Below are 24815 nucleotides of genomic sequence, written 5' to 3' on the forward strand. Positions count from 1 at the left end.
TTCCACATGTCCATCTCCCCTCCTGTCTCCCCATCCACAGGTCCATCTCCCCTCCAGTCTCTCCATCCACAGGTCCATCTCCCCTCCTGTCTCCCCATCCACATGTCCATCTCCCCCTCCTGTCTCTCCATCCACAGCTTCATCTCCCCCCATCTCCCCATCCACAGGTCCATCTCTCCTGTCTCCCCATCCACAGCTCCATCACCCCCGTCTCCCCATCCACAGGTTCATCTCCCCCCGTCTCCCCATCCACAGGTCAATCTCCCCCCCTCTCCACATCCACAAGTCCATCTCCCCTCCCATCTCCCCTTCCACAGGTCCACCTCCCCTCCTGTCTGCCCATCCACAGGTCCATCTCCCCTCCTGTCTCCCCATCAACATGTCCATCTCCCCTCCTGTCTCCCCATCCACATGTCCATCTCTCATCCTGTCTCGCCATCCACATGTCCATCTCCCCTCCTGTCTCTCCATCCACAGGTCCATCTCCCCTCCTGTCTCCCCATCCACATGTCCATCTACCCTCCTGTCCACCCATCCACAGGTCCATCTCCCCTCCTCTCTCCCATCCACATGTCCATCCACCCTCCTGTCTCCCCATCCACATGTCCATATCCCCTCCTGTCTCTCCATCCACATGTCCATCTCCCCTCCAGTCTCTCCATCCACAGGTCCATCTCCCCTCCTATCTCCCTATCCACATATCCGTCTCCCCTCCAGTCTCTCCTTCCCCATGTCCATCTCCCCTCCTGTCTCTCCATCCACAGGTCCATCTCCCCTCCTGTCTCTCCATCCACATGTCCATCTCACCTCCTGTCTCTCCATCTACATGTCCATCTCCCCTCCTGTCTCTCCATCCACAGGTCCATCTCCCCTCCTGTCTCTCCATCCACAGGTCCATCTCCCCTCCTGTCTCCCCATCCACATGTCCATCCACCCTCCTGTCTCCCCATCCACAGGTCCATCTCCCCTCCTGTCTCTCCATCCACAGGTCCATCTCCCCTCCTGTCTCTCAATCCACAGGTCCATCTCCCCTCCTATCTCCCTATCCACATTTCCATCTCCCCTCCAGTCTCTCCTTCCACATGTCCATCTCCCCTCCTGTCTCCCCATCTACATGTCCATCTCCCCTCCTGTCTCCCCATCCACAGGTCCATCCCCCCTCCAGTCTCTCCATCCACAGGTCCATCTCCCCTCCTATCTCCCTATCCACATGTCCGTCTCCCCTCCAGTCTCTCCTTCCACATGTCCATCTCCCCTCCTGTCTCCCCATCCACATGTCCATCTCCCCTCCTGTCTCTCCATCCACAGGTCCATCTCCCCTCCTGTCTCCCCATCCACATGTCCATCTACCCTCCTGTCCACCCATCCACAGGTCCATCTCCCCTCCTCTCTCCCATCCACATGTCCATCCACCCTCCTGTCTCCCCATCCACATGTCCATATCCCCTCCTGTCTCTCCATCCACAGGTCCATCCCCCCTCCAGTCTCTCCATCCACAGGTCCATCTCCCCTCCTATCTCCCTATCCACATATCCGTCTCCCCTCCAGTCTCTCCTTCCACATGTCCATCTCCCCTCCTGTCTCCCCATCCACATGTCCATCTCCCCTCCTGTCTCTCCATCCACAGGTCCATCTCCCCTCCTGTCTCCCCATCCACATGTCCACCTCCCCTCCTGTCTCCCCATCCACAGGTCCATCCCACCTCCAGTCTCTCCATCCACAGGTCCATCTCCCCTCCTATCTCCCTATCCACATGTCCGTCTCCCCTCCAGTCTCTCCTTCCACATGTCCATCTCCCCTCCTGTCTCTCCATCCACAGGTCCATCTCCCCCTCTGTCTCTCCATCAACATGTCCATCTCCCCTCCTGTCTCTCCATCTACATGTCCATCTCCCCTCCTGTCTCTCCATCCACATGTCCATCTCACCTCCTGTCTCTCCATCTACATGTCCATCTCCCCTCCTGTCTCCCCATCCACATGTCCATCTCCCCTCCTGACTCTCCATCCACATGCCCATCTCCCCTCCTGTCTCTCCTTCCACATGTCCATCTCACCTCCTGTCTCTCCATCTGCATGTCTATCTCCTCTCCTGTATCTCCATCCACATGTCCATCTACCCTCCTGTCTCTCTATCTGCATGTCTATCTCCTCTCCTGTATCTCCATCCACAGGTCCATCTCCCCTCCTGTCTCTTCATCCACATGTCCATCTACCCTCCTGTCTCTCCATCCACATGTCTATTTCCCCCCCCCCGTCTCTCCATCCACATGTCCATCTCTCCTCCTGTCTCTCCATGCACATGCCCATCTCCCTTCCTGTATATCCATCCACATGTCCATCTCCCCTCCATTATATCCATCCACATGTCCATCCCCCCTCCTGTATCTCCATCCACATGTCCATCTCCCCTCCTGTATAGCCATCCATATGCCCATCTCCCGTCCTGTATCTTTATCCACAGGTCCATCTAACCTGCTGTATCTCCATCCACAAGTCCATCTGCCTTCCTGTATCTCTGTATCTCCATCTACGTGTCCATCTGCCCTCCTGTAACTCCATCCACGTGTCTGTGTATCTATCATAGTTTTCTTTTATTTATTCATTTGTTGGGAATCACTCTTTGGTATGTGGGGTTGAGTCAGCTTCTTGAACTGCTGCAAACCTTCTGGTAAAAGTGCCCCCACCCTGCTCTGGCAAATAAGTTTTCCACATTTCTAGTAAGTTTGCCAAGGTTGTTTGGAGTTGATCCCAATATAGACAGACCACAATCACATTGAGGACATTGCAAATGGAAGGGGCCTGGTGGCCAATTCTTGTTCCACTTTCTTCCGGTGTGCTTGATACTATGAACCTGTGGTAGCTGTAAGCTCCAGCCCTGAGTGCATTAATCCACAGTAAGTTCTCATTGACTACAGAGAAGGGGGCAGTGCTCATGCTCTTGCTTGCATCAACAGTGCTCAGGTCCAGAGCATTGAAAGCTGCAAATGAACATCACCAATATCCTGCCCTGCTCCAACCATGACTAAGAATCTCACCAATGCTTTTAATACTTCAGGATGCTGAAGAAATATAGCATGTCCAGGGTGACTCTCACCAACTTCTATTGATGCATCATAAAATGCCTTTTATCTGGATGCACCATGGCTTGGAGTGGCAACTGTTCTCCCATGACTGTGAGAAACTGCAGGGAGTTGTGAACACAGCCTAGCACAGCGTAGAAACCAACCTCTCCTCTATGGTCTCTGTCTACAACCCCTCCTCTATGGTCTCTGACTACCCTTCTCTCTGCCTACAACCTCTCCTCTATGGTTTCTGTCTACAACCTCTCTTCTATGGTCTCTGTCTACAACCTCTCCTCTATGGTCTCTGTCTACAACCCCTCCTCTATGGTCTCTGTCTACAACCCCTCCTCTATGGTCTCTGTCTACAACCTCTCCTCTACGGTCTCTGGCTACAACCTCTCCTCTATGGTCTCTGTCTACAACCCCTCCTCTATGGTCTCTGTTTACAACCTCTCCTCTATTGTCTCTGTCTACAACCTCTCCTCTATGGTCTCTGTCTACCCTTCTCTCTGTCTACAACCTCTCCTCTATGGTCTCTGTCTACAACCTCTCCTCTACGGTCTCTGTCTACAACCTCTCCTCTACGGTCTCTGTCTACAACCCCTCCTCTATGGTCTCTGTCTACAACCTCTCCTCTATGGTCTCTGTCTACAACCTCTCCTCTGTCTACAACCTCTCTTCTATGGTCTCTGTCCACCCTTCTCTCTGTCTACAACCTCTCCTCTATGGTCTCTGTCTACCCTTCTCTCTGTCTACAACCTCTCTTCTATGGTCTCTGTCTACAACCTCTCCTCTATGGTCTCTGTCTACAACCTCTCCTCTATGGTTTCTATCTACAACCTCTCCTCTATGGTCTCTGTCTACAACCTCTCCTCTACGGTCTCTGTCTACCCTTCTCTCTGCCTACAACCTTTTCTCTATGGTCTCTGTCTACAACCTCTCCTCTACGGTCTCTGTCTACAACCTCTCCTCTATGGTCTCTGTCTACAACCTCGCCTCTATGGTCTCTGTCTACCCTTCTCTCTGTCTACAACCTCTCTTCTATGATCTCTGTCTACCCTTCTCTCTGTCTACAACCTCTCCTCTATGGTCTCTGTCTACCCTTCTCTCTGCCTACAACCTTTTCTCTATGGACTCTGTCTGCAACCTCTCCTCTACGGACTCTCTCTACACTTCACACTGTCTACAACCTCTTCTCTCTGCACTCTATCCACACTTCTCTCTGCCTTGTAAAGAAGTCAGCATATCCAAAGGCCTCACACACCCGGACATTCTCTCTGCCCCCTCTCATTGGGCAGAAGCTGCTCATAAGACTAAGCTCAAATACTATTTCTAGCCCACTGTTATAAGACTATTAAGAGGTTCCCTAGATGTTAAGATGGACTCTTGACCTCAGAATTGATTCATATAATTACACCTTATCGTCTACCTACTCGGTTCCTTAAGGTTGTTATAGCTGGTGGGTGGTAATGGGGACAAGCTCCCACTACTATTAAATGCTCCTACTGGTGTGTGACCCAAATAGCCTCTGACCACCAAGTCCAGCTCCTGTCCTTCATGTATGGCTGAACTACTAAACCCAGAGGAACTCTTTCTACTGACAGGAGAAGGGGCAAAGGTGGGTTACTGGCGCCTTAAAACAAGCCGCTTTGGGCAGATGGGACTTGTCAGCCGTGGATGGCAGCTCATCTAAGAGAAGGAAAACTCTGATCTCAAACCTCCACTGCCTTGCAGATATGCCCACACATGGGGAAGGCTACAGGAGTGAACCCCGAGGGAAAGATCCGGAGCTGGAGTCCCTAAGGCAGTCTTACGTTCAGTACAATGATGACTGGAAACTCCTGCGAAGCACTTGGTACCAAACTGCATCCACCTCTCGTTCCTTTGGGTTCATCAGATGCATGGAGAGGGGGAGCCTGCTACATGGGCAGCAGCTTGCTCTCCAAATCGTACTGCCCTAGATTGTGTATCCAGACAGCTGGGATGCAACATTTATGGTCAACCCTGACCGACAGAGGTCCTCATGGTGGCCTACCTGCTCTGTACTTTCCCTGTAGCTGTTACATTTTATTCTGCATTCTGTCATTATTTTCCCTATTTCAACCTCAATGCACTGTGTAATGAACAGTATGCAAGATAAGCTTTGCACTGTACCACAATGCCTGTGACAATTCCAATTCCAAAGGTAAAATGCACTCATTAACTCACCATGTAGTAATAGTGATCAACATTGCTACCATCAGTCAGACCCAAAGCTGTCAGATTCACCTCGATGCTGTCGCCAGGGTACAGTAGAACATTGGGTGCTTCAATATACAGGTAGGCCCGGCTACTCTGATGGGATTTTATAGCCATCTCACTCTTTCTTTCTGTGCCACTGGCTTTGGTCCCAGCAGTCACCTGGGGAGAAACAACAGGCAAATAGAATAGAAACAGTACCTGAGCAAGAAAATTGTGTCTATCTAACAGCCCTTTAAATAGCTCAATTGTATCTGTTTCCACCAATCCACCTGGCAGCCTTCTGGGCACTTAATGCTCTCTGTGTTAAATAACCCGCCCAGCACCTCTTTAAAATTCCCTCCTCTTGCTTTAAAAGCAATGTTCTCTAGTATCCAATCTTTATATTTGAAAAACATTCAGGGAGGTTTCAAATGAGTTTATTGAACATGGTTAGGTCTTGGGATGTGAGGGGAGGCTGACAGCAGAATGAAGCAGCAAGCAGAACGTCTCCAGGGACCTTGGTTCAGTACCGACTTCATACGGCCATACGGTTGGCCCAATTTGAACATGCTGACTGCGTTGCCCAGCGAGCCTATTCCATCTGGCCACACCTGGCCCATGGACCTCTAAACCTCTCCTGTCCATGTACTTATCTCGATGGTTTTAAATGTTGCTATTGTGCTCGCCTCAACCACTATTTCTGGCAGCTCATTCCCTTTGTGTAAAAAAAAGGAGCATCCGAAGTCCCTTTTAATTCTTCTACTGCTGACTTTAGACCTATGCCTTCTTGTTCTTAGCACCCTCACAGGGTAAATGTCTATATTCTTTCTCATTGTTCGTGCCCCTCCACAATTTATATACCTTTATCAGGACATCCCTCAGTCTCATGTATTCCAGAGAATTAAGTCCTAGGCTATACAGCCTCAGGCCCCCACGTTCAGTCAACATCCTGATGAATCTTCTCAGCACTCTTACGAGTTTTATCATGTTTGTCCTGTAATGGCGTGACCAAACCTGCACACGATCCTCCAAGTGGGTCCTCACCAACATGTCTCACGGATATACAGGAGGTCACATCGGGAGTACCGGACACGGTATATGACCTCAACAGACTCACAGGTGAAGAGTCGCCTCACCTGGAAGGACTGTTTAGGGCCCTGAATGGTAGTGAGGGAGGAGGTGTAGGGACAGGTGTAGCACTTGTTCTGCTTGGAAGGATAAGTGCCAGAAAGAGATCAGAAGAGAGATGAATGGACAAGGGAGTTGCATGAGGAGCGATCCCTGTGGAAAGCAGAAAGTGGCGGGGGGGTGGGGGGGAAGATGTGCTCGGTGGTGGGATCCCGTTGGAGATGGCAGAAGTTTCAGAGAATTATGTGCTGGAGGTGGAGGCTGGTGGGTTGGTAGATGAGGACAAGAGGAGCCCTATCCCTGGTAGGGTGGCGGGAGGATGGGGTAAGAGCAGTCGTGCGTGAAATGGAAGAGATTCCGCTGAGGGCAGCGTTACTCAATGCCCTGACTAATGAGAGCAAGATTGTCTTTTTCACCACCTTGTCTACCTGTGATGGCACTTCCAGCAAACTGGACACATGCACCCTTAAGTCCCTCTGTTCCACAGTCACATCCTCTCAGAATATCATATGCTTCAATGAGTTCGTGCCTCATTCTTGTCTTTATCACCTTCTCCTTTTCTGGGAGCATACACACCGTGACATATATCTCGCTGGCATCTTCAGGGACATTGAAGGTAAGACTCATCTCGCCGTAGTTGTCTGTGAATCCTCCCTGAGAAGCCTGTATAGTTTTCCTCTCCTTGATCATTACAGAAATCTCGATGGGTGCCTTGGCAACTGGTGAATAATCCTGGTGTGTCACGATTGCCTGTAACACAGCACAACTGTATGAGTAAGCTGGATCTCTCTCTACATCAACATGAGAACAGCAAACTTTAGCATCCTTGTATCTCCTCTAATTAAAGCTTTCAAGAGAAAAGATAAGTTGGGATGGTCCACATGTCCAAAATGTTGTAACAACAAAATTGGTTTAGTACTGTCACATGTACTGAAATACAGTGAAAATCTTTGTTTTGCATTCTATTCATACAGATAATTTGAAAACAAGAGTACTTCGAGGTAGTACAGGGGAGAAGTAATCACAGAAGACAGAATGGAGTGTAAAAGTTTCAGAGAAATTGCAATGAGGGAGAAAATAAGATGCACAGGCCATGATGAGGTAGATTGTGAGGTCAAGAAATCGTCATTATTGTCAACATTGGGACAGAACTCTCGTTGAGCCAGATGGTATGTGTTTTAAAGTCTTTGCATTGGAAGCCTGATTGGATAGAGGAGAAGAGAGAATATCCGGGGTTGGCACGGTCTCACGAGAACTCAGCAGACTGAGAAACTTTGCTTACGTTGGCTGCTTTATTGGGGCAGTGAGAAGTGTAGATGGAAAGGAGGCTGGATTCTGCGGTGGACCAAGGTGTCTTCAATTACTTCTGGTCTTGGACTGTGACACATCCAGATAAGATGCTCTCAATAAAAATTAACGAGGATCAATGGGAACATGCTAAATTTCTTAGCCTTCTGAGGAAGGCCCGTGCTCTCTTGGCCTGGATGCTGTTTATATGGAAGTGACTAGTTTCCCAGATACCAACTATTGAATCAATGTATCTGCAAAGACTCTAAAGAATGTGCTTGTCCCTCACACTCTCCCATCCACTTATTTGCAAGGTTAGACTACGACTGAAAATAGGTAGAATATTTATGTGCAAAGGAAACAGAATTTATGACAGGAATCACAGTAAGTTCTTCCAGTAAAAGCCAGCTAATTTCAGCAGGACATACTGTGAACAGGAGGTAGCTACAGTTACTGTAGTATAACTGACAAGAGCTAGTGCCTCAAAGCTCCATCGATCCGCATCAAGGTTCAAAAGTTCAAAACAAATTTATTATCAAAGCATATATGCAACTCTCAAATTCATTTTTGTGGGCATACTCACTAAATCTATAGAATAATAACCTTAACAGAATCAATATTTGGGTGTTCAAACAGAGTAGAGAAGACAACAAACTGGGCAAGTAGGAAAAGAAAGAAATAATAATAATAATAATAAATAAGCAATAAATATCAAGAACATGAGATGAAGAGTCCTTGAAAGTGAGTCCATTGGCTGTGGGAACATTTGAATGATTGGGCAAGTGAAGATATGCCCTTTGGTTCAAGAGCCTGATGACTGAAGGGTAACAACTATTCAATCCCAACCTCTGGTGAGTCTATGTGGAGTTTGCACTTTCTCCATCTGAATATGTGGGTTTCCCCTGGGTGATCCACGTCCCTCCCACAATTCAGGTAGGTTGGTGGGTTACTTGGCTGCTGTAAATTTGTTGTGGGCAAGGACAGAAACTGGAGCAAGGGGGTGATGGGAATGTGGGGAGATTTTAAATGGGACAGGTGTAGGGTGAGTGTAAGTGAATGCTAAAAGATCAGTTTGATCTCAGTGGATTTCAGGGCCTGTTTCTGTCCTCTAGGATGCCCTGACTTCATTATGCAGTATATCGAGAATTTACCTCCATCACCTTTGCCTGTATGGAACCAGAGTTACACAGCGATCTTCACTTTAACTGAGCAATATCATTTTATGCAGGTTAAGAACAATGACGTTCAGTTCACTTGAAGTCATTGCAATGACGAGGATGGCATTGACTTTAGGAATAGGTCTCTTGAACTACAGTACCTGTCCGGACCCTGTATACATGCACCGTCTCCCCGCCCGCCCACCATCTCACGCCATCCACACGACTCCATAACAAACTCGTAGCCACCTGAATTCGGAAGGGACCTCCAGGTATAAAGAAGCGTTTCATCTTTGACAAATTGATGACGTAGGGTGTAACCTCCTCGTCGTTTCTTAGACTTTCTTCCTCACCTGTGAAGGATGAGATGAGGAACTGTTACTTTGTTGATTATCGAGGGGAGAACAGATCTTAGAACTTTCCTGAGTCTACCGTCTCAGGACTTTTAGATGCTGTCATATTCCAAGCTGCTCCAAAAGAAAATATAGAACATAGGACAGAACAAAGGGGTCACATCGGCATGATATAAACCTACTTCATGGAGGAACCTGAAGACCCACACTCAAGTGATTGATGACAGAATAGCTTCTTCCCCACTGTAATCAGATATCTAAAAAATTCATGAACTCAGGAACACCACCTCACTCTTCCTCTTTTACACTCATAGTAACTTGTTATACCCACACAAAATATCACATTTCAACACTTATGCCAGTGACAAGGTCTGATTCTAATCAATCTAATTCTTCCCTCTCACACATCCCATAACCTTCCATTTTTCTTTCATCTATGTGCCTGTCTAGAAGAGTCTTAAACGTTCCAAATGTATCAGCCTCTACCAGTACATCCCAGAAGAACATTCCAGGCACTTACAGACACTCTGTGTGAAAGTAAAAAATCCTACCTCTCACATGTCTGCTAAACTTTCCTCCACTCATCTTAAAAGAATAACCTCTGGTATTCGCCATTTCTGCCCTGGGAAAAAGAGAATTCCAGAGGAAGGGAAAATGTTTCTGGGATCCATCACCCTCTCTTGGGAGCCACTGCCCCCTAGAAAATCTAACAAACCTCTACATCCTCAGCAGGATGGAGAATTTTGACATGTTCCTTTCCACACCTACAAACTTTCATTGATGCACCGTATCTGGAGGCATCTCTGCTTGGTATGGCAAATGCTCTGCGTGTGACCACAGGAAACTGCAGAGAGATATGGATACAACTCAACACAACAGGGAAACCAGCCTCACCTCCATGAACAGTGCCTTCACTTCTCGTTGCCATGGTAAAGCAGCCAGCATAGTAGGGGAATTAAGGGTTATGGGGAAAAGGCAGGGAGGTGGAGATGGGTCCATGGCCAGATCAGCCATGACCTTATTGAATGATGGAGCAGGCTCGACAGGCCAGATGGCCGATTCTTTCTTCTATTTCTTCTGTTCTTATTGTAACATGCTGTAAGGTTTCACTGATAATGTAGTGGTTTCTCTGCAGCAGCAATGTTTGGGTTGTGACTAGCGATAACGGGGTTTGGAATGCTGTTGTTCTTTCTTGTGAGTCTGGAAGAGAGATTTCCGTGGTCTTTGGTTGGCGAGAGGGGAAGAAGGAAGGCACGTGTGGAGAGGGCTGGTAGACCACCAGACTGAGTGGACCATGAGCGAGGGTCCGAAGGTTGGCGACGCTAGGAGGAGGTCAATGGTTGATGAATTGCTGTATTTGTGAGCTGCAACGCGCACTTTTGACTTTTCTCTCAAAATTGGCCCTATTTTCTTTACTAACCCTATATTCAGATTAAGATTTATAAAGTTCAATCAGTTGCTTGCATATGGTGTACTGTCTGATATCTTGTGATGCGGATTTGTAACACATCACGCAGCATCCACACAAACGAGATTTCTCAGTTTGTCTTCCCCGAGACGAACACGCGCTTGCGGAGCCCGAGGGTTACATTATAATCAAAGATCCTACCCACCCTGGAGAGAAGATACAACAGCCTGAAAGCATATACCACTCAGTTCAAGGACAGCTTCTAGCCCACGTGATAAGAATTTTGAATGATTCCCTGATATGATAAGATGGACTGTGGCCTTGACAAGTTACATCATTATGATCCTGCGCCTGATTGTTCTCCAGCTCTGTAGCTATTGCTCTTTTTTCCTGCATTGTTCTATCTCAATGGACTGTGCATTGATTTGATCTGTGTGAAAGGTATGTAAGTCAAGCCTTTCACTGTACCTTGGGACTTGTGACAATAATAAACCAATACTAATACCAATACTTACGCCAAGCACCCAAAGTCACCAGTGGGATCACACATTGCATGTGTATTAACTGATGAGGGAGTACACACTCTCCCAACAATGTACCAGCCTGTCCCATCACATAGTACCTGCCACTGCTGTGAGATGGAGGCGCCCTATATTAACCTCATCAGTCCACCCCAGTCCCCTCAAAACTGGAAAGAAAGCATCAGCCTTGAAAGTGAGGTACTTTTTAATTTCATAAAGTACCTTTATTCATAACATAATATATATAACTGAAAGAAAAAGAAGTACAAGAACTTTTAAATTCTTAGTCATTTGTTCAGAAGAATTAATACTTAAAAAAAAATACATAGCACCACAGCCCCTTGTGTGTCCAGGAGAGAGAAACCACTTCCATGTCAGAGGGGCTTCCCCACTCAACTCATCCCCCTCATGTGCAGAGGCAAAAGGAACCTACTCTGTGGTCCTTCCCCACCAAGCTGCAGTGTATCTCTCAACACACACTCCAGCAGTCTGTACTGTGCCAGATGGCAACATCCCATAAGACCATGCAACCATAAGATATACGTAGGAGCAGAGTTAGGAGTCTACTCTGCCACTTCATCATGGCTGATCCAGTTTTCCTCTCCGTCCCAGTCTCTGCCTTGACCAATCAAGAATCTATCCCTCTGCCTTAAATATACATAAAAAACTTGGCCTCCACAGCTGCCTGTGGCAGAGAATTCCACAGATTCGCCACTCTCTTTCCAAAGAGGTTCCTCCTCATCTCTGTTCTAAAAGGACGCCGATCTATTTTGAGGCTGTGTCCTTGGATCTTAGACTCTCCCACCATAGGAAACATCCTCTTCAAATCCACTCTATCAAGACTATTCACTATTCCAAAGGTTTCAGTTAAGTCACCCTTCATATTACAAGCCATTCAATCCTAGAATCATTTTTGTGAACCTTCATTGAGAACCCTCTCCAGTGTCAACACATCCTTTCTAAAATAACTGCTCACAGTACTGCAAGCAAGACCCCACCAGTGCTTTATAAAGTCTCAATATTACATCATTGTTTTTATATTCTAGTCCTCTTGAAATGAATGCTAATATCACATTTGCCTTCCTCACCACAGACTCAACCAGCAAATTAACCTTAAGGGAATCCGGTACAAGAACTCCCAAGTCCCTTCGCGACTCAGATTTTTGTATTTTCTCTCCATTTAGAAACGAGTCAACCCTTTCATTTCTTCCTCCAAGGTATATGACCATACAATTCCTGACACTGTGTTCCAACTGCCATTCCCCTGCCCATTCTTCTAATCTGTCTAGGTCCTTCTGTAGCCTGTCTACTTCCTCACAACTACCTGCCCCTCCTCCTATCTTCATATTGTCTGCAAATTTTGCAACAAAGCCATCAATTTCATCATCCAAATTATTGACGTATAACATAAAAAGAATCAGTCCAAACACAGACCTCTGTGGAACACCACTGGCCACTGGCCACCAACAAGCTCCCTTTATTCACACTCTTTGCCTCCGGTCAATCAGCCACTACCTTTACCCATGCCAGTGGGCTTATAACTTCTTAAGCAGCCTCATGTGTGGCACCTTGTCAAATGCCTTCAGAAAATCCAAGCACACAACACCCACTGATTTTCTTTTGCCTATACTGATTGTTATTTCTTCAAATACTTTCAACAGATTTGTCAGATAAGATTTTCCCTTGAGGAAATCATGCTGACTACGGCCTCCAAGTAACCTGAGACATCATCTTTAATAATCAAATCCAAAATCCTCCCAACCATTGAGATCAGACTAACTGACCTAAATTTCCTTTCCTTCTGCCTCTCTCTCTTCTTGAAGAGTGATGTGACATTTGCAATTTTACAGTCTTCCAGAGCCATTGCAGAATCTAGTGATTCTTGGAAGATCATTATTAATGCCGCCACAATCTCTTCAGCCACCTCTTCCAGAACCCTGGAATGTATACCAGGGTGGCCTATCTACCTTCAGACCTTTCAGTTTCCCAAGGACCTTCTTCCTGGTAATGGTAACTTCACATACATCATGACTTCCAACAGCTGGAACTTTCACCATGCTGCTGGTGTGTTCTACACTGGAGAATGACACTAAATACTTATTCAGTTCATCCTCCATTTTGCTGTTCCCCATTACTAACTCCCCAGCAATGTTTCCCAGTGGTTCAATATTCACTATAGTATTCAAAGAAACTTTTGGCATTCTCTTTAGCATTATTGACTTGCTTACTTTTGTATTTCATCTCTACCTTCTTAATGACCTTTTTAGTTGGTATTTAAAAGCTTCCCAATCCTCTAACTTCCCACTATTTTTCACCCTATTATATGCCCTCTCTTTGGCTTTTTTTGTTGACTTTGACTTCTCTTATTAGCCATGGTTGTGTCATCTTGCTGTTCGAGTACTTTTTCCTCTTTGGGATGTATACAGTATATCCTGTATCTTCTGAATTACTTCCAGAAATTCCAGCCACTGCTGCTCCGCTGTCATCCCTGCCAGTGTTCTTTTCCAATCAACGCTCATGCCTCTGTAATTCCCTTTACTCCACTGCAATATTGATACATCTGACTTCAGCTTCTGCACAAATTTCAAGGTGAATTCGATCATATTATGATCACTTGCTTCTAATGGTTCTTTTACCTTAAGCTCTCTAATCAATTCTGCTTCATTGCACAACTCCCAATCCAGAATAGCTGATCCTCTAGTGGACTAAACCACGACCTGCTCTAAAAAGCCATTTCATAGGCTTTTTTAGAAATCCTCCCTCCTGGAATCCAGTACCAACATGGTTTTTCCAACCTGACTCTATATCGAAGTCTTCCATGACTGTTGTGGCATTGCCCTTTCGGCATGCATTTTCTATCTCCCATTGTAATAGTGTACTGGTTGGGCACAGGAGTACGTTCAGCCGGAGACTCATTCCACCGAGATGCAACACAGAGCGTCATAGGAAGTTATTCCTGCCTGTGGCCATTGAACTTTACAACTCCTCCCTTGGAGGGTCAGACACCCTGAGCCAATAGGCTGGTCCTGAACTTATTTCCATCTGGCATAATTTACATATTGTTATTTAATTATTTATGGTTTTATATTGCTGTATTTATACTTTATTCTTGGTTGTTGCAACTGTACTGAAACCCAATTTCCCTCGGGATCAATAAAGTATGACTATGACTAATATGTAGATCACGTCCTTACCACTGTTTGGAGTCTGTATACAACTCCCGTCAGGGTCCGTTAACCCTTGCAGTTCCCTATCTCTATCTACGATGATTCTCTGACTGAGCCAGCTGCAGAAGAAGGCAAATCAGCTTGATTTACTGTGTGTCAATTGCTGTCAGAGCAAAGTGTGTAATTCACACAGTTGACATTTCAAGTAGTACTTGATATCTGCCTCAATGTGTGTCTGTTGGAACAGCTCATAGATCGGAGAGTCCTCTGTAACGCAGCTGTGGAGCTGGTATGAGGCAAGAACCCTTGTGTCTGTCTCCACGCTCTCTAAACAAATCCACGGCCTGCCAAGAGATGACCCTCCTTCTTCAAGGAATCTTTCTGAAACATTAAAGATGTCCTCTTTCTTCAAAGAATGTTTCTTCAACGTTGGAGATGTCCTCCTGCTTCAAAGAAGCTTGCCAGAACATCAAAAGTGTTCTGCTCTTCAAAGAACATTCCCAGTACATCAGAGATTCCCTGCTTCTTCAAAGAACAGGTTTTCCTTCCTTCACCATTGCTGCTGCCCTCACACTTTTCCCAGTATTCCGCTCTCAACGCGTCTTCCCACCGCCTTAACGGTGAAGGACTTCCTCTTGTCCTTACCAACCCATGAACCTCCACATCCAACACATCATTCTCTGAAACTTGCACTGCCTCCAAAGGGATCCTGCCACCAAACACATTTTTACCTCTGCCCCGCTCTCTGCTTTCCGCAGGGATCACTCTCTCAGTGATTCCCGTCCATTTGTCCCTCCCCACTGATCACCCTCCTGGCACTTACCCCTGCAAGCTGAAGAAGTGCTGCACCTGCCCCTACACGTCCTCCCTCACCTCCATTCAGGGCCCCAGGCAGTCCCTCCAGGTGGGGAAGCACTTCACCTCTGAATCTGTTTTGGTCATTTACTGTATTCGGTTTTCCTGATGTGGCCTCCTCTACATTGGTAAGACCCCAATGTAAATTGGAGGGCCCTCTCTGTTGGGTACCTTCGCTCCGTTCACAACAAGCAGGATTTCCCAGTGGCCAACCATTTTAATTCCAAACACCCACTATCAACCCAAAATGTCGGTCCACAGCCTCCTCTATTGCCACAATGAGGCCACTCTCAGGCTGGAGCAGCAACACCTTGTATTCCGTCTGGGTAGCTTCCAACCTGATGGCATGAACATTGATTTTTCAAACTTCCAATAATTCCACCCTTTCCCCCTTCCCACTTCTTCCATTCCCCACTCTGGCTTCCCTCTAAACTCTCCTCTTCTCCTCACCTGCCTATCACCTCCCCATGGTGACAATCCACTCTCCTCTCCTGTGTGTCGACTGTTTATTCATTTCCATGGGTGCTGCCCGACCTGCTTGAGTTCCTTCATCAAATTTGTGTGTGTTTCTCTGGATTTCCAGCATCGGCAGAATCTCTTGGGTGCCGGTGCAAATGATGCTTTTGTAAAGCATTGTAATTGTACCCATCTCCCCCACTTCCTGTGGCAGCTTATCTCACATACCCACCACCCTCTTTGTGATAATGGTGCCCCTCAGATTCCTTTTAAAGCCTTCCCCTTTCACCTGAAACCTTTACCCTCTAGAAACCGTAGAAACTACAGCACAGAAACAGGCCTTTTGGCCCTTCTTGGCTGTGCCGAACCATTTTCTGCCTAGTCCCACTGACCTGCACACAGACCATATCCCTCCATACACCTCCCATCCATGTATCTGTCCAATTTATTCTTAAATGTTAAAAAAGAACCCGCATTTACCACCTCGTCTGGCAGCTCATTCCATACTCCCACCACTCTCTGTGTGAAGAAGCCCCCACTAATGTTCCGTTTAAACTTTCCCCCCCTCACCCTAAACCCATGTCCTCTGGTTTTTTTCTCCCCTTGTCTCAGTGGAAAAAGCCTGCTTGCATTCATTCTATCTATACCCATCATAATTTTATATACCTCTATCAAATCTCCCCTCATTCTTCTACGCTCCAGGGAATAAAGTCCCAACCTATTCAACCTTTCTCTGTAACTGAGTTTCTCAAGTCCCGGCAACATCCTTGTAAACCTTCTCTGCACTCTTTCAACCTTATTTATATCCTTCCTGTAATTTGGTGACCAAAACTGAACACAATACTCCAGATTCGGCCTCACCAATGCCTTATACAACCTCATCATAACATTCCAGCTCTTATACTCAATACTTTGATTAATAAAGACCAATGTACCAAAAGCTCTCTTTACGACCCTATCTACCTGTGACGCCGCTTTTAGGGAATTTTGTATCTCTATTCCCAGATCCGTCTGTTCCACTGCACTCCTCAGTGCCTTATCATTAACCCTGTATGTTCTACGTTGGTTTGTCCTTCCAACGTGCAATACCTCACACTTGTCTGTATTAAACTCCATCTGCCATTTTTTAGCTCATTTTTCCAGCTGGTCCAAGTCCCTCTGCAGGCTCTGAAAACCTTCCTCACTGTCTACTACACCTCCAATCTTTGTATCATCAGCAAACTTGCTGATCCAATTTACCACATTATCATCCAGATCATTGATATAGATGACAAATAACAATGGACCCAGCACTGATCCCTGTGGCACACCACTAGTCACAGGCCTCCACTCAGAGAAGCAATTCTCTACCACCACTCTCTGGCTTCTTCCATCGAGCCAATGTCTAATCCAATTTACCACCTCTCCATGTATACCTAGCGACTGAATTTTCCTAACTAACCTCCCATGCGGGACCTTGTCAAATGCCTTACTGAAGTCCATGTAGACAATATCCACTGCCTTCCCTTCATCCAATTTCCTGGTAACCTGCTCGAAAAACTCCAATAGGTTGGTCAAACATGACCTACCACGCACAAAGCCATGTTGATTCTCCCTAATAAGTCCCAGTCTATCCAATTGCTTGTAGATTCTGTCTGTTAGTACTCCCTCCAATAACTTACCTACTACCGGCGTTAAACTTACTGGTCTATAATTTACCGGATTACTTTTCATCCTTTTTTAAACAACGGAACAAAATGAGCCACTCTCCAATCCTCCGGCACCTCACCTGTAGACAGCGACATTTTAAATATTTCAGCCAGGGCCCCTGCAATTTCAACACTAGTCTCCTTCAAGGTCCGAGGGAACACCCTGTCAGGTCCCGGGGATTTATCCACTTTAATTTTCCCCAAGACAGCAAGGACCTCCTCCTTTTCGATCTGTACAGTTTCCATGATCTCACTACTTGTTTCCCTTAATTCCAAAGACTTCATGCCAGTTTCCTTAGTAAACACAGACGCAAAAAACCTATTTAAGATCTCCCCCATTTCCTTTGGTTCCGCACATAGCCGACCACTCTGATCTTCAAGAGGACCAATTGTATCCCTTACAATCCTTTTGCTCTTAATATACCTGTAAAAGCTCTTTGGATTATCCTTCACTTTGACTGCCAAGGCAACCTCATGTCTTCTTTTAGCCCTCCTGATTTCTTCCTTAAGTATTTTCTTGCACTTCTTATACTCCTCAAGCACCTTATTTACTCCCTGCTTCCTATACACGTCATACAACTCCCTCTTCTTCTTTATCAGAGTTGCAATATCCCTTGAGAACCAAGGTTCCTTATTCCTATTCACCTTGCCTTTAATCCTGACAGGAACATACAAATTCTGCACTCTCAAAATTTCTCCTTTGAAGGCTTCCCACCTACCGATCCATGCCAGAGAACAATCTGTCCCAATCCGCGCTTTTTAGATCCTTTCTTATTTCTTCAAATTTGGCCTTCTTCCAGTTCAGAACCTCAACCCTAGGACCAGATCTATCCTTGTCCATGATCAAGTTGAAACTAATAGTGTTATGATCACTGGAACCAAAGTGCTCCCCTACACAGACTTCTGTCACTTGTCCTAACTCGTTTCCTAACAGGAGATCCAATATTGCATCCCCTCTAGTTGGTCCCTCTGTATATTGATTTAGAAAACTTTCCTGAACACATTTTACAAACTCTAAACCATCTAGACCCCTAACAGTATGGGAGACCCAATCAATGTATGGAAAATTAAAATCCCCTACAACCACAACTTTATGTTTCCTGCAGTTGCCTGCTATCTCTCTGCAGATTTGCACTTTCAATTCTCTTTGACTATTGGGTGGTCTGTAATACAATCCCACTAATGTGGCCATATCTTTCCTGTTTCTCAGCTCCACCCACAAGGACTCAGTAGACAAGCCCTCTAATCTGTCCTGCCTGAGCACTGCTGTAATATTTTCCCTAACTGCTGTAATATTTTCTAGTGTTAGAACTTCTCCTAGCTTTGGATAAAGACTGTGACCAGCCCCTTACCTCTGCCCCTCATGATTTTATAAGTCTCTGTCAGATCACCCCCCCTCCCAAACTACCTTGCTCCAGGGAATACAGTCCCAGTCCATCCAGCCTCTCTTCACTCACACCCTCATGTCCAGCAACATCTTATCTATCATTTCTTTATCCGCTCTGTCGCTTCCATTCACCTTTTGTTTATACAGACACAAAAAATTCTGCCGATGCAGGAAATCTTGAGCACACATCAGATTTCCTGAAATCCTGAGTTCCTCCAGTAGAACAGGGAAAATGACGCCAGCAAACAGCGTGACCAACGGCAACAGCCTGCTAACAAGGTCCCGCTCTAAGAACTGGAATTTGATTGTAAACAAGGTGGGACAGTGGAATCCCGATTGGATGAGGACTAACCAATCAGGATGGACAGACGTTGGGGATATAAATACCACCAGGCCTCGTCCCTGATGAAGGTGGCAGAGTTTATTATCAAAATGTTCGTTACAATGATACTTGTACCAGCTGGAAGCCCGAGAGGAGTTTATTCATCATATACGCCAGGAAAGAACTAGATCCTTTTTTCTGCTAACAGTTCACAAAGCTGCTTCTTTTACTTTTACCTCTTACAAATTTGATTCTACAACTAAGCTGCCTGTGATTGGAACCTGTGGTTTACATTTTGATGTTGAGATTTGGGGCCGATTGAGTGATCTGGGCTTTGGCGAGGTCTAGTGCGGAGTTTGAGGCCTGTGGGTCTGGAACCCTGGAGACAGGACACAAGCCTATGATCAACTCCATTGCCTCTCTCTCCAATTGAGGCATCGAGTAAGGTTGAAGCCACTGAGGACTGGTGTGGGCTCAACGCTATCTGCCTGCGTTTGACTGGTCTTACGTTCTCTCTCACTAGCCGCTGTCGGCCAAATGTGCAGGAGCCTTGGGTTCCATGTCACCAGGATTGATCAGCAAATCTGTGGACTCTTTTGGGGGACTTTGAGGTTCATGTCACATATGTTCCAGGATCCTGGTCGCTTTTTTTTTCTGCTGCTCCTGAGCAGTTTGATCGATGCAGTCTGGGCGGGGGGCGCGTTGGCGAAGAGTGGCCCTGCGACCTGCATTGGCGCCGAACTGAACTAAACTGAACATGACTCGAATCCTGGTTTGATATTTGATATTCTGTGTGTTTTTCACTCTCTCTCTGCCATTTGCACAAATTGTTCTTTTTTCTCACTGATGTTTTCAGGAACAGGTTGAATGGTTGTTCTTTGCTTTGGCTGCCTACGGGAGGACAAATCTCAGTGTTCTCTCCTGTATACGTACTTTGATAATAAATGTACTTTGAATCTTTGGAATCAATTTTGTGTCTGTTGCACAAGATTTTCAGCGTCTGCAGAATATCCTGTTTCCCTCATCTTCCTATTCTCGTTTCTACCTTCTTTCTTTTCAGTCCTGATAAAAAGTTTCAGTACAAAATACCAATTGTTTGTTTCCCCCCACAGGGGCTGTCTGATCTGCTGACTTCCTTCAGCATTTTGTTTGTGTACTATCCTTTATTTACTGATCTACTGGGGTCTTAAATACATTCAAAGTCATCAGGAAATACAAACCAGAACCTTAGAGCTCTCAGAACTGGTGATTCCTCTCTGTTCAGTTACAAAGTCATACAATACAAAAACAGACATTTCGGCCCACCAGGTTCAGGCCAAACATCAAGCACCCATCTAGACTAATCCTAGCTGCCAGCACTTGGTCAATGCCCTGGCGATGACGTGCTCATTCAGATATTTTTCAGAGTTGCCTCCAACACCCTGTAAGGAAGGGTGTTCCAACTCCCAACACTCTCTGGGTGAAGCTATTCCCTCAAATGGACCACAGGTAGGTAGGAATAACAACTTTGAAGCTGGACTCACCTGCAGCGTTAACCCGGAACTTCCTGTGACCATTGTATTCCGCATATTCTTTGGAAACAGCCTGAATTTCAAAGTCTCCAACCCTTTAAACAGAAGGAGATCCAATTATAATGCAAGTCGACTTGATTTTATAAATTAATATCCCAAGGTATTACTACACCTACACTACTCTTTGATCTTTCTTGTAACTTGGAAATAGCTTGATCCTTTGATCATTCCTAAAATGTAGAGTGTTCGTTAGTGGTTCTTTCACATTTAACTCTGATACCAAATAACTAACCCCGTCACTAGCACCATTGCTTTATACCACTTTGGTGAGAGCTCACACCTGGAGCCTCTCTCTGTGAGAGAGGGAGAAGAGATCAGAAGTACCATCTGTTATAAAGGAGAACATATGGATGAAAACAAATTTCCCATGGATGTAACTTTGCTGCATCTGATGATAGTCTCAAGAGAGGTACAGCAAGGAAACAGATCCTTTGGCCCAACTCTTACCTGTTGACCAAGGTTCCAACTGAAGTCAGTCTAATTTACCTACATTGGGCCAAATCCTTTCCTAGCCATTCACTTATCCAAATAGCTTTTAAGTGTTGCTATTGTACCTGCTTCAACCAATTCCTCTGGGAACTTCATCCATATATGGACCATCTCTCTGGTCCCTTTGAAATCTTACCCCTCTCACCTTTAGCCTCTGCCTTCTAGTTTTTGGTTTCCTTCCCTGAGGAAAATGGATTGAGTACATTCACCATTTCTATGTCCCTCATGATTTCATATGCCTCTATAAGGTCACCTCTTAGTCTCCAACACTCCAGGTAGTTTTGGGGAACAGAGGAGATGCTCAGAAGACTTTCTGCCCCTCCGTCTGCCTTTGGTTTGTACTGCTGGTGGATGTTACAAGAAAAGAAGGGTCACATTGGTACAAGGCATCAGGACATCCCAAAGTATTTCACAGGCAACCACAGAAAGTGTCTTGCAGCACTGAAAAAGTCCGGGATTTGAAACACGAACTGTTCCTCTCTCTCTTCACAGATGCTGCCTGGTCTGCCGAGTGTTTCCAGTATTTTCTGGTCACGTTTCCCACTCCCAGTCAACCAGGCTAGCCCAAGGATACTTAGGGTCAGCATTTGGACTGGAGTCACACAGAAAGCAAGCCTGAGGGCGGTGGGCCAGATAGAGCCTTACTCTACAGCCTGGTAGTTACAAGGTAATATCTCAAACTTTTATCTCAATTTCTTTATTGACACATCATAAAAAAACAAACTGTCCGTGTGTATCGCTGATTGGTAAGGCAACTGCTCAGCAAAAGGATAAGAAATAGCACAGACTTTTGGACATGGCTCAGCTCATCCCCCACACCCCCTCCACTGACTCTGTCTACTCTTTAGAATTATGCATATTGTAATACACAATAATAGAAGAAAAAATGTATATTACAATCAGAAATATATATAAATAATAAATTAATTAATAGTGCAAGAGGAAAGCAAAAAAAGGTAAAACAGTGTAAGATAGTGTCCATTCAGAAATTTGAAGGGCAGAGAGGGAAAAAACTGCTCCCAAAACTTTGAGTGTGTGCCTTCCAGCTTCTAGATCTCCTCCTTGATGGTAGCAATGAGAGGAGAGAATGTCCTAGGTGATGACGGACGATGCCTTTTTGAGGCCGCGCCTTCTGAAGATATTCTCAATGGTGGGAAGGCTGGTGACCATGGTGAAGCTGGATGAGTTTGCAACTTTCTGCAGCTTTTTCTGATCCTGTGCAGTGGCCCCTCCAAACCAGATGGTGATGCAACCAGCTGAATGCTCTCCACGGTACATCTGAAGAAATTCGTGAGAGTCTTCGGTGACTTATCAAGTCTTCTCCCTCTCCTAATTAAATATAGCTGCAATCGTGCCTTCTTTGTAATTGCATTAATGTATTAGGCCCAGTATAGGTCTTTAGAGATGTTGACGCACAGGAGCTTGGAACGTCAGCCTTTCCATTGCTGATCCCTTGATGGGGACCAGTGTGGTCGTCTCCTTCCTGAAGCTGATAATCAATGGTCTTCGTGATGTTGAGTGCAAGGTTGTTGTTGTGACACCACCCAACCAGCTGATCTATCACAGTCCTATGTACCTCCTCTTCCTCCTGCTGCCTCAGTAAAGCGGTCAGCATTGTCAAAGATCCCATCCACTGCAGATGTTCTCTCATCTACCTTCTTCCATCAGGCAGAAGATGCAAAAGCCTGAAAGCACGCACTACCAGGCTCAAGGACAGCTTTTACTACAATGTTAAATACTACTGAATGGTTCAATAATAAGACAACATGGACTCTTGACCTCACAATCTACCTCATTGTGATATGCACCTGATTGTCTACTTGCACTGTGCTTTCTCTGCATTAACTCTGCATTGTTATTGTTATACCTTGTTCCACCTCAATGCACGGTGTAGTGAATTGGCCTGTACGTTCAGCATGCAAGACAAGCTTTTCACTGTACCTCAGTTCATATGACAATGATAAACCAATTTCAATTCTAATTCCAAATCCCAGGCCATGCTCTCTTCTCGCTGCTGCCATCAGGAAGCAGGCACGGAAGCCCCAGGACTCACACCACTGAGTTCAGGAACAGTTATTACCCCTCAACTATCAGGATCCTAAACTAGAGGGGATAACTTCATTCAACTTCACTCGCCCTGTAGCTGAACTATTCCCACAACCAATGGGCTCACTTTCAAGGACCCGTCATCTCATCTTCTTAATATTTATTATTTATTTATGTCCTTTATTATTATTATTATTATCATCTCTTTTTTTCTTTCTTTTTTGTATTTGCACAGTTTGTTGTCTTTTTCACATTAATTGTCCATCCTGGTCTTTCATTCTATTATAGATATTGGATTTATTAAGTACGCCCGCAAAAAAGTGGATCTCAGGGTTCTTTACGGTGACATAGATGCACTTTGGCAATAAATCTGCATTGAACTTTGAAGTCTTCATACTGGCTTCAGTAATATCAATGTAACCTTCTCCACTACCTGCACCGAAGGCACATTACAGCACCAAATGTTCAAAAAGTGGTGGTTGTGGTGGGGTTTGATTATTGAACCACAGCTTTTTAATTCACTTTTATTTAAATTTCCCAGTTGCCACAGTAAGATCTGTGCTGGAGTCTCCAGATAATTAGTCAGGGGCTTAGAAAGTGACTACAGTGCTGTAGCGGGTCGAGGCTGAACTCTGACCCTGCCTATATGTGGAGTTTGCATGCCCTCTCTGTGCCTTGTGGTGCTCCCCCCAGGATACCCTCACATCGCAGAGACTGCATGTCAGTGGTTTAATTGGCCACTAGTGAGTAGGTGTGTGTTAGAAGTTATTTTGATGGTGGGGGGCTGAATTCAAGGTGAGGAATTGAGGAAGACAAGATGGGTGAGGGTGGGATTAGTATTGATTAGTGCTTTGTGGTGGGTATGATGCAATGGGCTGAATGGTCTGTGACCCTATTGCATCCTCCCACAAATGCCCTACCAGACCCACAGTGTTTGAGAGAACCAGACTTACTTTGAGGGACTGATTCTTATTTCACCTTTGCAGACCTTGCCTGAGCCCTCTCTTCGACTCTCAACTTCATTGACCAAGACATCCGCGTTCTGGAAGGGAAAAAGACACAACCTTGAGTTATCAACAGCTTCAGCAAGGAGCAGGCAACTGGGACTGTCAGAGCACTATAATCAAAGAGGTAGTACAGAGCAGAATAACCTCCATCTATACCAAAGTAAAGTGTGAAGTGATACCCTTTAAACGTTTGAACTTGTAGGCAGAATACAGGGTTAATGGTAGCTTTCTTAGCAGTGTGTAAGAACAGAGGGATCTCGGGGCCCATGTCCATAAATCCCTCAGAGTTGCCATGCAAGTTGACAGGGTGGTTAAGAAGGCAATCAGGGTGGCCTTCATTAGTCGGGATTGTGTTCAAGAGTTGCAATGTAATGTTACAACTCTGTAACACTCTGGTCAGACCACGGTCAGAGAATTATGTTCATTTCTGGTCATCTCATTATAGAAAGGACGTGGACACTTTAGAGAGGGTGCAGAGGAGAGTTACCAGGATGCTGCTGGGATCAGACAGCATGAATATAAGGAAAGGTTAAGCAAGCTAGAGCTTCCCTCTGTAGAACAAAAGAGGATAAGGGGCAACATGATAGAGGTATTAAAATGATGAGAGGCATATATAGAGTAGACCTCTTTCCCAGGCTGGCAACGGCCAATACAAGAGAGCACAGTTTTAAGGTGATTGGAGGAAAGCATA

General features: G+C 45.6%; 1 protein-coding gene across 2 annotated transcripts in view; it reads right to left on the reverse strand.

Annotated features, from left to right (window-relative positions):
- Positions 1-24815, reverse strand: part of LOC134346710 (complement C3-like) — a 70895-nt gene that overhangs the window by 27044 nt on the left and 19036 nt on the right. For both annotated transcript variants that reach the window (XM_063048265.1, XM_063048266.1), the window contains exons 5-9: positions 24071-24159; positions 20535-20617; positions 9104-9207; positions 6987-7160; positions 5271-5462 (exon numbers count right to left, since the gene is read on the reverse strand). In XM_063048265.1, the coding sequence (XP_062904335.1) occupies positions 5271-5462; positions 6987-7160; positions 9104-9207; positions 20535-20617; positions 24071-24159 (642 nt within the window). The remainder of the gene's footprint in view (positions 1-5270; positions 5463-6986; positions 7161-9103; positions 9208-20534; positions 20618-24070; positions 24160-24815) is intronic.

The sequence above is a fragment of the Mobula hypostoma genome, chromosome 5 (genome assembly GCF_963921235.1).
Source record: "Mobula hypostoma chromosome 5, sMobHyp1.1, whole genome shotgun sequence".
Classification (NCBI taxonomy): domain Eukaryota; kingdom Metazoa; phylum Chordata; class Chondrichthyes; order Myliobatiformes; family Myliobatidae; genus Mobula; species Mobula hypostoma.